Source organism: Zeus faber, assembly GCF_960531495.2.
Source record: "Zeus faber genome assembly, chromosome: 8".
Classification (NCBI taxonomy): Eukaryota; Metazoa; Chordata; class Actinopteri; order Zeiformes; family Zeidae; genus Zeus; species Zeus faber.
Window position 1 is genome coordinate 5,601,857 of NC_137195.1, and position 16,430 is coordinate 5,618,286.

General features: G+C 42.8%; 1 protein-coding gene across 1 annotated transcript; it reads right to left on the bottom strand.

The window, feature by feature from the left end:
* Window positions 1-466: 466 nt before the first annotated feature.
* On the bottom strand, window positions 467-16,189 carry capn7 (calpain 7). Its single transcript, XM_080006176.1, has 22 exons — window positions 16,048-16,189; window positions 15,616-15,735; window positions 14,686-14,794; window positions 14,045-14,202; window positions 13,383-13,450; window positions 12,868-13,092; window positions 12,685-12,771; window positions 12,371-12,497; window positions 11,709-11,794; window positions 11,443-11,536; window positions 10,956-11,102; window positions 10,437-10,543; window positions 9,882-10,002; window positions 9,249-9,393; window positions 8,698-8,797; window positions 7,939-8,074; window positions 7,471-7,546; window positions 7,158-7,303; window positions 5,440-5,502; window positions 5,209-5,339; window positions 4,076-4,168; window positions 467-3,496 (listed from the first exon to the last, which is right to left on the bottom strand). Exons 2-22 carry the CDS (start codon window positions 15,715-15,717, stop codon window positions 3,352-3,354), a joined length of 2,466 nt encoding a protein of 821 aa, XP_079862302.1. The 5' UTR covers window positions 15,718-15,735; window positions 16,048-16,189; the 3' UTR covers window positions 467-3,351.
* Window positions 16,190-16,430: the final 241 nt, after the last annotated feature.

Sequence of the window (16,430 nt, forward strand, 5' to 3'; positions counted from 1 at the left end):
TAATATCCGTGGTTCATCACAGCTAATTGCGTGGTGATACGTGTGATTTTGTTCCCTGATCATTGGTGGTCTTGGTAAAATGGCTTTCACTGCTGCTGTCTCCAAAGTGTCCTTCGTGCAGAAATGTAGAAACAAAATAAAGCTGCAAGTATCAATGAGTGTTGGTTATGAGGGGAGTTAGCAAACAGAGCCTTTCCATATTTTATAATGGTTTACCAATCCATTCTTCATTTAATATTTACATGTATTTTATTATAATTGTTTATCACTACAACACTACTGTGTTCCCATATAATGAATGGGTGGATGCATGTGTGGAGGCATAGATGGATAAATGGATGGATAATTTCCCCTAAGGATCAATAGTATTATCTTATATTGCATTGTAATTAACTTATGCAGACACCCCAGCCCAAACCCAAAACTCAGGGGACACTAGGACACAGATGTTTTTTTCTATTTTATTAACAGTCTCAAAATCTCATTCTCATGAATATTTAGTGCAAGTTGCAAAGTAAAACCAGACTGCCATGGGATCGTGCTGCTTTTCCAACACCAGGCTACTCTCCCACTGACAACCAGCACAGGGCGCCATGTAAAAATAGGATTTATCATTTGGCAAAATACATCATAAGCTATTGTGTAAATGTAGCTGTGCAGAACATTTCCAGCTTGTGCAGCGTACCAGCACATTATTTATTGGGTAGTGAACCTCTGCTCATACATGGAATCAACTGTTCACTTTGGTAGATGATAGACAGTTCCCTTTCAATTATAATTATAAAATGTACTCTGACATTTTTGACCATGGTGACATGAAGCAGTATTAGTGCAATAAACCAGAATTTTTATTTTCTTGTCCTGCGCACAATTCATGTCACAAAATAAAGCTTTTTGTAATAATGAGCAATTTATCTGAACGGTATAAAGTAACTGTTATTATCTGCGTGGTATCCACCGGGCACTGTCAGTGGCCACTTCATTAGGTACCTGTATGCAAATATCTAATCAGCCAATCACGTGGCAACAACTGGGTGCATAAAAGGAACATGGTCCAGCGGTTCAGTTCAAACCAAAACATGCGAAAGGAGGAAGAAATGTGATCGAAGCGACTTGGAGCGTAGATTGATGAGAGATGTCGGGGGAGAATGGCCTGACCGGTTAAATGCGACAGTAACTCCAATAACCACGAGTTACGGAGAAGCACATTGGGTGAGGGGCAGGTTGGACTCCCTCTCTGCCACAGCAGCTGCACCAAACCAGCCGCCCGCCCAATGTGCGCAGACGTTAATACGGGTGCCCGAGAACAACTGCGTCACGCCACCGGGTTGCTCTCGTGCTCAGACCTGCTCCCCGGGCGCTTTCCAACGCGGCCGGGCGGCGCCGGCTCTCGAAAGCTCCCTTTGGCAGCGTTCCCTAAAGTCCTCGTACGGCGCTTATCTCTTCTGGCCGCTGAGTCTTCATGAGCTCGGTCGTCCTCTCCGGTCATCTGACTTAAGGAACCTCCGAGGTGATTTGCATGGAAAACTGCAATGGCAGCGTCTGAGCCCCATCACACCACAGGGTCCTGCTGGGTTCTAGCAGGTATTTGAGTTTATGAAAGTTTATTTTTTATTTTTTAAATCCATTTAAGCTTTCATCTCCAACTAAATTAATAAACCATATACTGGTGCCGGCTCTCGAAAAGAGAACACAGCCATGGGCTTGAATATGGAAGCCCTTGGCTGCCGATCCGTTGATTAAGACTACGTACTGTACCACAAAGCCACACGCGAAGCGGGACGTCGGGGGTTTTGACGTCGTCCACATTCACGTGGGATTCGCGGGAAGGAACGTGCAGCCGACAAATCTGCACCAACTGTGTGATGCTGTCATGGCAACGTGGACTCGGAGGAATGCTTCCAGCACCTTGTTGAATCGAAGTCTCCCTGGTTTGAGATACTGTAGAAGATATGACGGATGCGTCATACCATGCTGGAGTAAGGTGAAACTGAAGTAAACAAATAACTTCTAACTGTTCCTTTATATATTCCGTACTCTGAATACACAACAAGTGGCTTTGTTTGCTTTGACCACTTATAATGTAGAACTAACAGCGGTGTGAGGCTGTGTACTGTTGCTTGGATCTCATTCAACTTTTCTGTGTGCCTGGGCAACGATGGCAGACGTTAATCTGGTTATGTAATGTACAAGGTTCGACTCCTGTGACAGCGGGTGAACTGTGTGAATAAAGACAGAAAAGGACAAGTTGGAATCCATTGGGCGTCGCCCCCTTTACGGAAAACCAAACAGGGGGAAAAAGTGCATCAACACCAACTAAAATGTCTGCTTGGCGTTACATTCCCTGACCCCGCCCCCTACAGCTGACCAACAGTAATCATTACACATTCATATGCACACAGTTTACAACTGTGTGTGTGTGTGTGTGTGTGTGTGTGTGTGTGTGTGTGTGTGTGTGTGTGTGTGTGTGTGTGTGTGTGTGTGTGTGTGTGTGTGTGTGTGTGTGTGTGTGTGTGTGTGTGTGTGTGTGTGTGTGTGTGTGTCAGTAAGGGGAGGTTGCTCCCTCCTGCTGCAGCATTCACACCTCCAGGTACAAATGAAACAGGGAGACCTCGTCCTCCTTTCTGCCGATCTGCTCCTGAGAGAAACAACAACAGCGCCGCCGGCCGTCAGCCCCCGCCGGCTGCATTAGGGTTTGATTTTAAAAGCTCGTCGCCTGCTTTAATCCCGCCATTGGTTTTTATTTACGCATCCATTGATTAAATGGGATGGATACAAAACGTGTTTGCACTGCGGCTACGGCACCGCGACGCCTTGCGCTGCTCCTCTGCTCTGGCCTGAAACCCGGTCCGTCACCACCAGCTCTCAGAGCGGCCTTTCCCCTCCCCCCAGCCGCTGATCCGTAGAAAGTCTTCAATCAAATCCGGGAAGCGTCCGAGCCCCAAAAAGAAAAAAGAAAAAAAGTGCTTGGTGGCCTTTTCCGCTCGACCGACGTCGGCGGGTGCAAAGCCGTCCCCGCTGGGATGGTCTCTGTGGCGCGGCGGAGGAGGTCGTTGCCGTTGGGAAGCTCTGATGGCTTTAGTCGCTTCTCGTGTGTTCTCCTCGACTGAATTGGTTTCGATGTTATTTTTATATTTTGTTTGGTTACTTCTTCCCACCCCACTCAAGACATGAATTTCACCTCCCTGTGACCAACAAAGCACAACGCGGGAAAGCGGAGCTCGGGACGGAACCAGCGCTGGAGTCCTTGGCTCTTTTTTGGCTTTTTCCTCGAGGGCCCGACCCCCGTATCCGAGGTGTAGGGACATCCAATAATGCTCCCGTGCGTCTGCCGGCGCGGCGTCCACGTTCTCATTGGAGGTGGGAGACCTTGAGGGGCGTGGCGCTGGCAAAGTCCAGGAAGAAGGGCCCCTCCTGCTTGGGCAGGAAGGTGGTGGGGATGACGTTGTAGATGCCTGCAGGAAGGAGGTCCAGCTCCAGGTAGCAGAAGCCACACCTGCGGAGGACGAGAGGAGGTGACAACCACAGCGACGAGAGACAATTATCACCTCATCACAATTGTTTGAGTTCTCCGAGATTGCCCAACCATGTTTACGTCCACGTTTATAGCGGATTTCAAGCCCACGTGAGATGTATTGCAACGAGTAATAATTCAAAGTCGGCACACGTCATCAAATGAGGAAAATAAACTGAAATGAAATGTATTATTATTATTATTATTACACTATGTGATAGTGGCATACAATGAACTACAAAAGGCAATTCAATTGTTAATCGCAATTATTTGTTTGACTATTAATTGTCAACTAAAATGATTAATGTTAATGTATTTTGCAAGAAATAAAACAGAACACTTTATTTAGGAAGTTTTTGCAGGAGGAAGGAAGTTGTGAGTCAGAGATAAATACCCTTCCTATGATGTAATCTGAAGCAGAGGTTTTGAACTGTAGATACTGCACATTTCACACAATATATCTGTTCCTTGGTTGATCTTACTGGTTTTGTTTAGTTTTTTTTATTATTACATACGATGGTTTGCGTTCAGCTAGATCTACTTTGTCCTGTTGGATCCCACCTGTAATCTCCACTGTTCCTCTTCTGGGAACCTGCTGAGCCCGACTCCCCCACCATAGACACCGTCACTACCTCAAAACCTACACTGTACTGTCTACACACACACACACACACACACACACACACACACACACACACACACACACACACACACACACACACACACACACACACACACACACACACACACACACACACACACACACACACACACACACACACACACACACGAAAAAAGAACATGGGAAGGATTAGGCCAGTGCATTGCAAAAATGAAACCATGGACAAATAAGACGACATTCACCGATGGCAGTGGTCTATGTTTATCCAGCGTTTCCCACGCATAGACTTTACTTGGGCGGCCGCCCGGGTGTATTAATGGCCGCCGAAGTAAATTTGGTTTATTTGTATTTTTTTTTTAATGTGTATTTTTTTTTATCTGTCTGAGTGAGCGTCGCCATCCACGATCAGTTTTAGAAGCAGTATGAGGTGGATAATGCAATTTAAATACATCTGAGTGTGGATGAGAGAAGGAGGGAGAGCGATGTCAGAGGAGAAGTCACTAGTCACTTCGTGTGTCTGGAGCTGTGAATTTCAGTTAAACTTAACAGCACATTTCTGTTGAGAGAGAGAGGGCAAGAGAGACTTATTAGCAATGCTGATATAATGGTAGACTGCGGAGAGTTATTTATGGATGTTCCATTAAGTTCTGGGTTTTTTAATTCACAGAGCAGATTAATTAAGAACAAGTTTCACATGCTTTAATATGCTCCAGTGTGATGAAACTTCATCAAAATGAACGGGCAACAGCCAGTTTAACAGTCAGCACACACATTTCACATCACCCCAAGAACAGTTTCCTGATGATAGCTGACATTCTTAGATTTTAAATATTAAGGTTACACTAACTTTACCAAAGTTACTTAATTTCTCTGTATCTTGATTGACTTATTGAGTGTTTTATTTTCATATTCTGAACCTTCTATTTTACCCTTTAATGCCTTGCATTTTGTTTGTTTGAGCTTCATGTAGTACGTGCAAAGTGCCATACAAATAAAGGTTATTATTATTATTATTATTTGAATGAACTAAAGTCCCATGATCCCGTGTGCATGCGTGGCGCGGGGGTCCGACCTGGAGCCTCGCAGCTCGATGAGGAGCGGTCCCGGGCGCTCCAGGTTGAACTGGAAGATGGGGTTGTGTTTGTATGAGTCCTTGTAGTTTCCACAACCGCCGGCGCTCGAACCCTTCCACTGACCGTTGATCTGCACGAGAGGAAACCACCGTCACACGCACTGCAGCTTATTTGTAGAAAGAGAGAAAAGGAAGAAAGGAAGAAAGAAAGAAAGAAGGAATGCAGCCTACCCTCTTAGTGTGGGTGAAGGGTGTGGGGATCTTGGTGAAGGTGAACTTGCACCCAGAGTACACCTGAGGAAAATAAGTAATAACATAATTAACAGCAAACACAACTGTTGAAGCAAGGTTTGCAAATAACCTCCGTGTTCCGAGTTGGATCGTGGATCACGGTTTAACACTCAAACAGGTTCATTTCATAGCCTCTTATTTACATCAGTCATTGTAAAATACATAAATGATCAAAACTCGGAATTATGGATTTTTCAACAATTTGAGCCATGCTGGGACAAAATATTAAATTCAGAATTTTGTTTGTTTGTTTGCATTGATCTACGCTGAAGGTGGTTTGATGAGCTAAGGAACAAGTGAGTGAGCTGGAGAAATGATGTATTCAGCGTCCTTTTAAATGATGCTGGGCGTGGAGGTACGGACCCTCCACACTAAAACCCCACAGCAAGCACACACAAGAACACACGCACGTGACTGGTATACAAACTCGTAACTCGTAACTAATAATGTTATTTTGGTTGTCAGGAGTAACCAAAAATACACGCAAGATAAATATTTTTATATATTTAAACACATCTCAAGTACATTTAACACACTACTAAGTACAAATCACATGGTTTCAATTCAACGCAACGTTTGTATGTGAATACATTAAAGATATACTAACTATAAAAAGTACTCCTTTAGATAACACACTTAAATACTGTATATTTTTTCCACTTGCGTCGAAAAACCTCTAAAACAACTTCAGCTGGGATTTTAAAGATTTAAAGCTGAAGTAGAACATTTGTTTGGATTATGAGGACATGAAATGTGTCCTGACCATGTCCCAGTGTGCTGTTACATAAAGCTGGTGGTTTTGAGGTGTGTTGTGTACACATAACCAAACCATTAGGCGTGTTGGGATTCTCCAAATCCACAGTCTCGATTTTACTTTCGATTTTAAGGTCACGATTCGATTAGATTTGAACATGTGTTTTGTTTTTTCCCCAGAATCTTTGCCATTGTTAGACTATCGAGTCTTGATTTGGAAAGAAAAACAGTTTCTCAAAAGGTAACTTTAATTTGAATAATAATAGTTTATAAATATATATATATATATATAAACTTTATTTATATATAATGATTTTTATATAAATTATAACAAAAATATGAGAATGTTTAAGCAACATACCTGAAACATAGTGGAGCGGTCGAGATCCGCCGGTGGGCGGGTGCAGTGTGCGGGTGGAGGGATGCGGCGCAGCAGAACCCTCCGCCGAGCCGACCACAGCTCCCCAAACTCCAAAACTAATTTCATGAAGGTCGGTTCGGAGCCGGGTGAGCTGCAGCGGACCAGGCGGAGGGGCCCGCTCCCCCAGCGCACATTGCCTTTGTTCGCTGGCGGTTCTTGACCGCCTCAATATGGCGACCATGTCGGACAAAACATTACCCACAATAATGCGTGGAGAATCGCAAACCTGATTTTGATTCAGAAGTTTGAAATCGAACGCTCATTTTGATCGATTTTCGATTCTGAATCGGAATTGACACCCCTACAAAACACACACACACACACACACACACACACACACACACACACACACACACACACACACACACACACACACACACACACACACACACACACACACACACACACACACACACACACACACACACACACACAGTACTCAAAGTACCACTATCTACAATGACTACCAAAGGGTCATTCTCACCCGGAGGGTGTAGTTGATGGTGTTCTGCTTCTCGTACTGGGACACCACCAGGGTGAAGGTGTGTGTGCCGGACGTGGTCAGCCTCATCTTGGTGAGGTAGTGGGGGCTGTTGATGCGGATGCCGTCGATGTAGGGAGGGGGGTTCGCTGTGGGGGCATGAATGAGTTCTTTGTACACATGCATCTCAACAGTTTGGTCACAGAGCACAGAGTGAAAAACATGGCCACAGAGAAAAAACATGGATCAGGTCAAGTTTTTCACTCCCAGAATTATAGACTACACACTAAATATTGCTGCATTGATCAGTGCCTACCAGGGTAGTAAACCTTCTTCCCATCAGTCTTGTAAACAACAAGGGTGATAAACTCTCGGTTTTGTGCAAAGTCATCCTGGGAAAACACAAAAACACAACAAAGTTATTTTACGAGGCTCACATGTTAAGATAACTGATAAAAAGGGTACTGTGCAAAAAGCCAATATTGTGCTTACTGTACATCTCTATATGGTTGAGTTTACTTTTGTTATTCTAGAGTTTTTCAGTACAAAAAAATATAATATAATAATAATCAAAATAATTTTGATATTCTTCTATACAGCTTAAAAAACATTTCATTTTACTAGTATGACAAGCCCATTCGATGCATTTGATTTACGTTTTTTTCAAGCCCTACTTCAATCCAGAATGGCTTAATTTGCAAACAATTTTGCCACTGGGTATTTTATACATACATCCATACATACATACATCCATACATCAGCACTGGTCTAAATCTTATTATACCTTGTCAGTGATGTGTCTGGTGAGAAGAACCCAGACAGCAGCGCCCCCTGTTGGACACTGCACCTCCAGCCTGTACTGAGGGTTGTTGGCCAGGCTGTAGACGTCCTTCACTGGGCCCTGCTTCCCATCCCAGCTGCTGTATACCACAGAGCAGAGGAGACAGATGCTTAAGGATGCATCTGGTTACTCTGAACACAAAAACGTAGGTTTGCAGAATTTTCACTCCTCTTCATGACTGGCTGCATGATCAGTCTTTTTGCGTTTTTTTAAACATCACTGCAATATGAACACCTGAAACATAAAACAAGCAAGCCAAATTATCAGGCAGGTTGTTTAGAACATGTGGTGCTAAGTAAATACAGCAACCACAGATGCAAAAAGACATGAAAACAAACAGAACAGAATTTGTTCTGTTTGCATTGCTGTAACATTTTTATTTTATTTTTTGCTACCAGCAGGAGTTGGTAGAAAAAAAGAACCACGGGGAGTTAAAAGATGAATATTTGTCAAAAGAGGCTGAAATGAGTAGCGTTAGCACCCCTCAGACTCAATGCATTTCAATGCAATTAAGCCCGAGTGATTTGAGCCTGGCCGTGCTAACTGGCGACCTGCTTCCCCACTGAACAGCAGGAAAATATATCTTTAACACACACACACACACACACACACACACACACACACACACACACACACACACACACACACACACACACACACACACACACACACACACACACACACACACACACACACACACACCTGTGGATGCAGGATGATTCTCTGAACAACGCCGGGTTCCAGCTGAGGTAGATGACGTCATAGTATTGGCACAGGTCCTCCCATGCAATCCAGAAGACACCTGAACAACCACCGATATTTTATTATTTTATATAATGTATCTATAGATTGAACTTAATTTTTGGTGTATGATAAATGTATGTATGTATTTTAATGTATTTTAAACAATTTTACATGTAGAGGCTATCATTCAAACATTTTATTTACTTTTATTATTCATGAAATCTGGTAAATGAGTGTGTCTATGTGTTTTATCCATCTAATTTAAATGTGAAGTGCAATGAACGTGATGCCATGTATTTGTAAGGAATGGCCATAACATTTAAGTCCACCAAAATACAGTAAAATGTATAGATTATGTACTTAGTGTCCAAATGTTACTGTATAAATTGACCATAAGCCCACCACCCGTCAATCGTACATCATCGAAAAGATCCTTCAATCGCACCATTTGATCTCCATAAAGGAACGAGAGGAGTTTTTATGCCGCAGCTCGATGTCTTTACTCGTACCGTTGTCAAACTTCTGGGCCGTCTTCGGGTCAAAGTTTAGGTATTTAAGGAGCTCTCGCGTCCAGTTCTTTTCGTCTCGCTCGCTGAAGCGCCCCTTCCACCGCAGGTGGCTCCACGGGTTCTTCAGCTGGAGGAAACGCATTCCCTGCAAGATGCCTCGTGTCAGTAACGCGTCCAGAGCCAGTGGGGCGTTTTAGTGCCGGCAACTACCCCGACGCAGTCTCAATACATTTACAATACATACAACTCAGCCATTTGAAGCTTGTTTATCCTTCAGTGTACGGACGAGCGTGTGACGTTGTTTGAATAGACTGGACATATGCGTGTGGGTTCATAATTATCACCAATTATTACCTGTATCTTACAGTTATCCGGTAATATTTACAGAGAAAAATTGCTCAAAGTTAATTGTGATGAAATAAAATGTTCAGCAGCTAGATTTATTACTTTGCGACCCAAAATTGTTTTTGGAAAAGAGAGCACAGCCTTTGACGGGTGGTTGAACGGCTTGTAAAGTGAACACATATACCATGCTTTTGAAAATAATACTGAAAATGTCAAATTGACAAAAAAAAAAAAAAAAAAAAAGATTAGAAAAACCTGCATCTTCAGTTAATTCAAATTCTTTTGAACCTTGTGTTCCCGGATGTCGAGCACAGCGTAGGCGTGCGTGGGCACCAGCCCCCAACGCTCGCCCTCCTCTTCTGTCATGACCCCCGTCGCCGTGGTGATGAGGACGTCACCTCTGTGGAACCTGTCAGAGAGAGATAAAGATAGAAATAAGTCATGTTAAAATTAAAAAGTCTGATACCTTATGAAAAGAAAAGTGCCAACGTAATAAATTAATGACTTGAATGAATGAATTAAATATTAATAAATGTGTAAAACAAAGATTGACAAAGAAATGGGGTCGAAGAAAGAAAGAGAGAAAGTGGAAGAGGGAGAGAGGAAGAAAGAAAATAAATAAATACATTTAATGAGAAAAAGTGAAAGAAAGTGAGGGAAAAAGAAAGAGATAAAGAAAGAAAAGAAGGAGAAATAGTGGCAAAATGCAGATACCACAATAAGCAGTGAGAGAAAATGAAAGAAATAAAAACAAGAACAAATTTCCACTTTGACCAATCATCAAGGAAAGTACAATCCCGCGTGAATGTTGTCGTCTACATGGTCACAACGCGGTCCCTTCACCTCTGGTAGAGCATGCGGAAAGTGTCGTCTTTGCTGAACGACTGATTGTCCGAGTGCATGGCGATGCGCTCGGGGATCCAGCCAGTGAGCGCGTGCAGGTCGATGTTCTGCAGGGGAAGGAGGACACGTCACGCACGTCGTTTCCATCCTGCACTGAGCTGCAATATTCTCCACGCATGCAGCGCAAAAAAACAGTCGCAATAGAAACAGCACAAGTTTTAAATGGTGACCGGAGAGAAATTCCATCTTGGCTCAGTCGCCAATCACCAAAATAACCCCCCACAGGGTGATCGTGTCTTATTTTGCAGTAATGACCGGCTGGCTGCATATACAGTAACCCCACTTATTACAGGGCTACTTTCTAGATAAATGAATATGCGATGTCCAGGCAGGCGGAGGAGCAATGGTCATTATCAACAGATCAGCCGTCATTTTTCAGAAATAACCATTGGCCAATCAGAATCCTCATAATCAACGTCACGTATTGATGCCTGTGAATCCGGAGGGAAGCCCACCCACCGAGTTGGAGCCTGGGAAGTCGTAGCCTCCCATCACCTTCATGTAGGCCTTCTCGATGAGGGAGACCCACAGCTCGTTCCTGTTGCTGGAGTAGGAGCAGAGCAGCTCTCCGTTACGGTCCACCGGCAGAAAGTCATCTATGATCACCTGCAGTGTGCATTGACGGGGGTTAATTAATATGCACTGATATTGATATCAGATTTTTATTTATATATATATATATATATATATATATATATATATATATATAAAATTAGTTAAACAGGTTTGATATAGTATATCATAATTTCTATACAATTCATTAGGAACTTCCTCCATGCTCTATGATATGATAAAAGTAGCTGAGGTGATACTTAAGATTCCTAAGAAACAGTTGTCTAACACACAATGTTGAATATCTGCATTTTGATCAGTTTTGAAAGTACAGGGATAAAATGTATTATAAAATAACTAAACGTGATTTGTAAAGTATGTGCGTGTCTCTTACCTTCCTCGGCACGCCGTTGATGTGGAGTTTGACCATGTACTTCCCACAGGGGTTGTACTCTGGCTCTCCCCGTCTGTTCTGAGGATAGATGATGCTGCATGTGCACACACACAAATAAGGTAAGAAAACATAAAAAAAAAACCACTTATCATTCCCTGGAGGGGGCGGGGGCAGGCGTTGAAGCTGCAGTAGTTGGACATGCGAGAAAGTTTTGGATAAGGTCCCACCAGTCGAGAACCAATTGTCTAGAGGTGGAGGCTATGTACCTGGTGATGAGTTTCTTATTGTAGCGCCTCTCGTAGGCTGCGCTGATGGCCAGCGATGCCACAAAGGAACAGTCAGACACCACAGTCTGGACATGGGAGAGAAGATCAGATCACTCAGACCAAGAGTGCTCAAAGAGAGATCAAGGCTCCGGTGATTGATACAGACGTCTGGTTATGACGTTAGCGCTGTAACACAGTACATCTGGGCTGTGCAGCAAAGCTAGACAGGGTATCTGCAGGTATCATCGAAAAAATATTATGACCATTTCAGTAGTGAATTGAGCAGAATTTAACAACATTTATGCACTTTCGGAGTAGCGAGTGTTAGCCAAATTCTATCTGGAGGCGTGAGATGTGAGAAGCTGCAGCAAAGGGGTAGATTCTCAATAGTAAAACGTTCAGCCAGGTTGTGTAGTGAACAGTTATAAATGATGGGAAACAACATTTTAATAAGGGCTGAGAAATAGAAAACCCATCCTGTGGCCACTGCTGCTCAATGTCTTTTGGGATTAAACGTTAAAGATGTTATTTGATTTTTTTTTTTTTTTGGTTTGCCACCAAAAACAAGCTTAAGCACAAGTGAAGTGCATTCTGGCATACAGTCGAACAGGATGAATCCCTAAGCCTTCTTACAGGGCGGCGGGCATCGCTGCTGATCTCACCTGTTTGATGCTGAAGCTGGACACTGACAGGATCATGGTGGGGTTGTTGCACATGTCATCTGGTCGCACCCAACGGGAGAAAATGGCTTTCTGCTTTGGGGACAGTGCCAGCTTGCCCATCTTGTCCCTAGTTCAAAGGAACGTAGTTCAAGTGTCAACTTAACATAAATTATATACTGTATAATATCCCTGTAATATCTAAAGAAAAATGTTTTGGGAGGTGTAATCTATTAATCAAATTAATTTAAAGTTAACTTTCTTGCATTTTTAAACAGAACAAAAATAAATAAAATATCAGGCTAAAGCAGTCTCACGAGAAAGGAACAGGAAAGGCAAATCTCTCTCTGAGGTCCACACTCATGAAGGGCACGTAGGCAATGTTGTTGATTGTAGATGTACTCCTGAACATGAAAGGTACAATACCAATATTAAATATGGTTTTGTGTTTTCTTATGCGTACATTGCCACCGGGTGCGCTCATAAACCAGCCAGCCCACCTGAGAACCTCAATCTCCTCAGATGTGTACCGCTGGCCCTGAGGTTCGCTGGACTGGACCGGCCGGACCGGCTGGGGGCGATCGTGGAGGGTGAAGTCTGGGCCCAAGGGGAAGAACTGGCGGACTGGACCCCCGGAGGTCGTACTGGTGGTGGGTTTTGGCCCCGCCCCGACCTGAGGTTGGGCTGGTGCAGATTTGGACTGGGATTCTTTGAGGCCCTCCGCCCTGAATGAACCCAGTGAGTTGATTTATTCAGTAACAGTGTCAATAAAGACTTATTTATTTATTGGATGGTGGCATTAAACATTCAAACTAACATTCAAACTGTTAATTAACAGCACATTGCCTCTCAGAATAGCCCAAAGACAAGTAACAGGACCCGTTAGCACAACGCAAATGTAAAGTTCCTCATGCCTTTCATCCCAAGGAGCATTTCAAACCTCAACAAAACAAACTTTGATGCAACTGAAGTGTTTTTTTATTATTAGGTATTATTAGGTATCGTAACAACTTACCGCTCTAAGGCCTGGCGGGCCAGCTGCTTCAGTTTGGTCTGCAGAGCCTGGTCTGACGTGTCGTTGGACTGTTGTAAGCAGAAGGTAGACACTAATGAGCTAATGCCTTTCACTCTTTGGTGGCAGAAACTACACACTGTAGTTAGGGAAATTTCAGCCTACCAACAGAGCAATGATTGAACAGAGACTCTCAGCTGGAGAGAAGCACGGTGCAATACAACAGAGGCAATCACTGCCAGGGTAATCATTTCTTTCTAATCATAAAATTTTCAATACTAATAGCAATATTCTAACTTGGGCGCCTTTCTGAAGGATACCGTAACTCGGTATCCTTCAGAAAGGGGCATATATATATATATATATACATATATATACAGTATATATACATATACTGGGTCATATAGCAATTTATAACAAAACCTGGTTAGCTTTTAAAGATATCCCTTTTAATAAAAGAAAAATGACATGACAAATTCACTCTGACTTTATGAATAGTTTGTTTTAATTGGCCCACTGACACTGAGGGAACTAAGTAGTTAGGTATGAAAAACATATTTTAACACACATAGATATTGAATGCTACAGAATGCTTTGATACTTCACAGCATTGAAGTTATTTCAGTGAATGCCGTAAAAGTATTGAATTTGGAGGCAGCCCTCACCGTCTGGATGCACAGTTCGACAGCCTGCGTGTAGAGCTCTATGGCCTCATCGTCATTTCCCTTCTCATCCTCCTCGAAAGCCTGCGTCACCAGGAAGTGGGCTCGCTCCAGGTCGACCTGCTGTCGGCTCTTTAGCGGGTCGTTGCTCTGTGCCTGGACTGGGTGACGTCAATGAAAACATTAGGGGACATGATCCCGGCGTGTGTTGTCGAGAGTTGATGTTATGATGTATGAATATCGAGGTAGGATCCCAGCTGTGAAAGAGTAGCGTAGAGATGTGTGACGATGTCACCCTATCACACATGCCATGCCATTTAACTGCAAAGTCTGCCCACAGTCTAAAGCACAAACTCTTGTGTACTAGGCAGATACAGGAATGTTGGACATGTTTAAATGAAAATAGATGAAATAATTGCTGCAATATATTAAAGTGTTATTCAAGAATATAAGTGTGTATAAACATCCTTCCACATAAATGGTTTGAATTTGACAAAATGTTTCCCTAAGAAAACACTAAATGAGTAAGAGGGGAGAAAAGCCAACAAACCAACACAGAATTCAATTGTAACAAGGACGATAGTCAATCGTGGAGCGTGATTATGGGGTTTCCCCAAAAGGATTTGAGAATTTGTATCATTCACCAGCATTGTGGAGGGCTTGGACTCGATCCAGGTACTCGTTGACTTTGTCCTGGATACCATCTAGCTTGGATCCTGCCATACCTGCATAGATGAGCGCCTGCGCCGCTTCCTAGAAGGAACGGCAAAGGTTAAAGAGTGAGATGTTTTATACAAGACAAAGCATTGAAGCGAGATAACATATATTAATATGAAAATTGTGCAGGTATCGAGATACATTTAATGCTTTAAAATACCTTTCAGGACACATTTTAATGAAATTCAAGACTGCGTTTTGGACAGATAATCTCTGTCATATTCAATTAAGTATGAGGCAGGCAAGTATAAAGTTAAGTTCTATATATTTGTTAAAGTAGAAGTAAGTATTAGGTAGAAATAGATGATTCTATGAACCGTGGCTCAGGAGGTAGAGCGGGTCGTATAGTAATTGGAATGTTGCTGGTTCGATCCCTGGCTCCTCCCGGAAGTGTACTTGAGCAAGACACTTAACTGCTCCCAATGAGCCTTGCGTGGCTGCTTCTATCGGTGTATGAATAAGTAAATAAATATAAATGATGTAATGTAATGTAGATACTGTGATAGTATTGGGTTCAGGCAACTGTACCACTGAACCAAACACTTACAATTATGAGTCTGATGCAGACAAACGACAAATTTTGACAAAATTTATATATGGATGAATGAGAAGACATTATGTAAGACCTCATAAATTCAAGACTGTTGAATGACTTTTGAGGCCTAACATTTGTGAAATTGAATTCAAGGCGTTTTAACTTGACACTTTTCAAGGCCTCTGCTGCAGCTGTGCTCCACCTTTTTCCCCCAACAATTTAAGAGCCGCAAAGAAAATTTCCATTGACACCAGTGCCAGTGGAGGAGAAAGTGAGTTACTCGAGTTAAGTCGCGCCAGTCGTGACAATTCGTGTCACCAACCTTATAGTAAAAGACGGCATCGTTATATTTTCCACTCTGATCACAGACGACGGCAGTTTTGGCAAACTTGATGGCGTCGAGCTCCAAGGCTGCACAATCCATTGCGAGCGCACTTGTTGACTAAGCGACACACACACACACACACACACACACACACAAACAGTAGTAGTAGTAATAGTATTATAATAACGTAAAAATGTATTAATAACATCAACATTAATAACAACAACATTAACATATAATAATTCCAATAACATTACTGTTGTATTAATACATCTAGTCAAATATGCAATAGCCCATGTATTTGTACACGTAAACCCAGCGCCACAGCCTTTTAACAGCTTTATCCTGCGCAATTCCGCGCCAGCAGCGACGCTGGTGAGATAATGAGTTTACGTCTCCGGAAATAACATTTAACCATGAGTCCCTTACTTGAAATAATTGTGATTTATTTTCTTTCGGAGACCGATAAACAGGTCGAACTTGCCGGGCTGTCGGAATCCGTACTTCAGGTCGAGCGCATGTAAATCAAGCTACTTGTGCTTGACAGGCTTCCACTGGCGTCCGGCGTCAAAACAGCCACGGAGTTTCCGGGCGTTTCTGCGCATGCGCATAAAGTCGGCGGCGCTGACGTCCATGTGACGTCACGTCATTTGACCAAAACCCGCATAAAAGCACACTTTAAGAGGGATAAAAGCATTTGAGATCCATTTCTAGCTTTGTATAAACTTTATTAAATTAATTATTCAAAATGTGAAACAAATGAAGTTCTTTTTTTTTTTTTTCCCCCACTCTCTCCCTTTCTTTTCATTTTT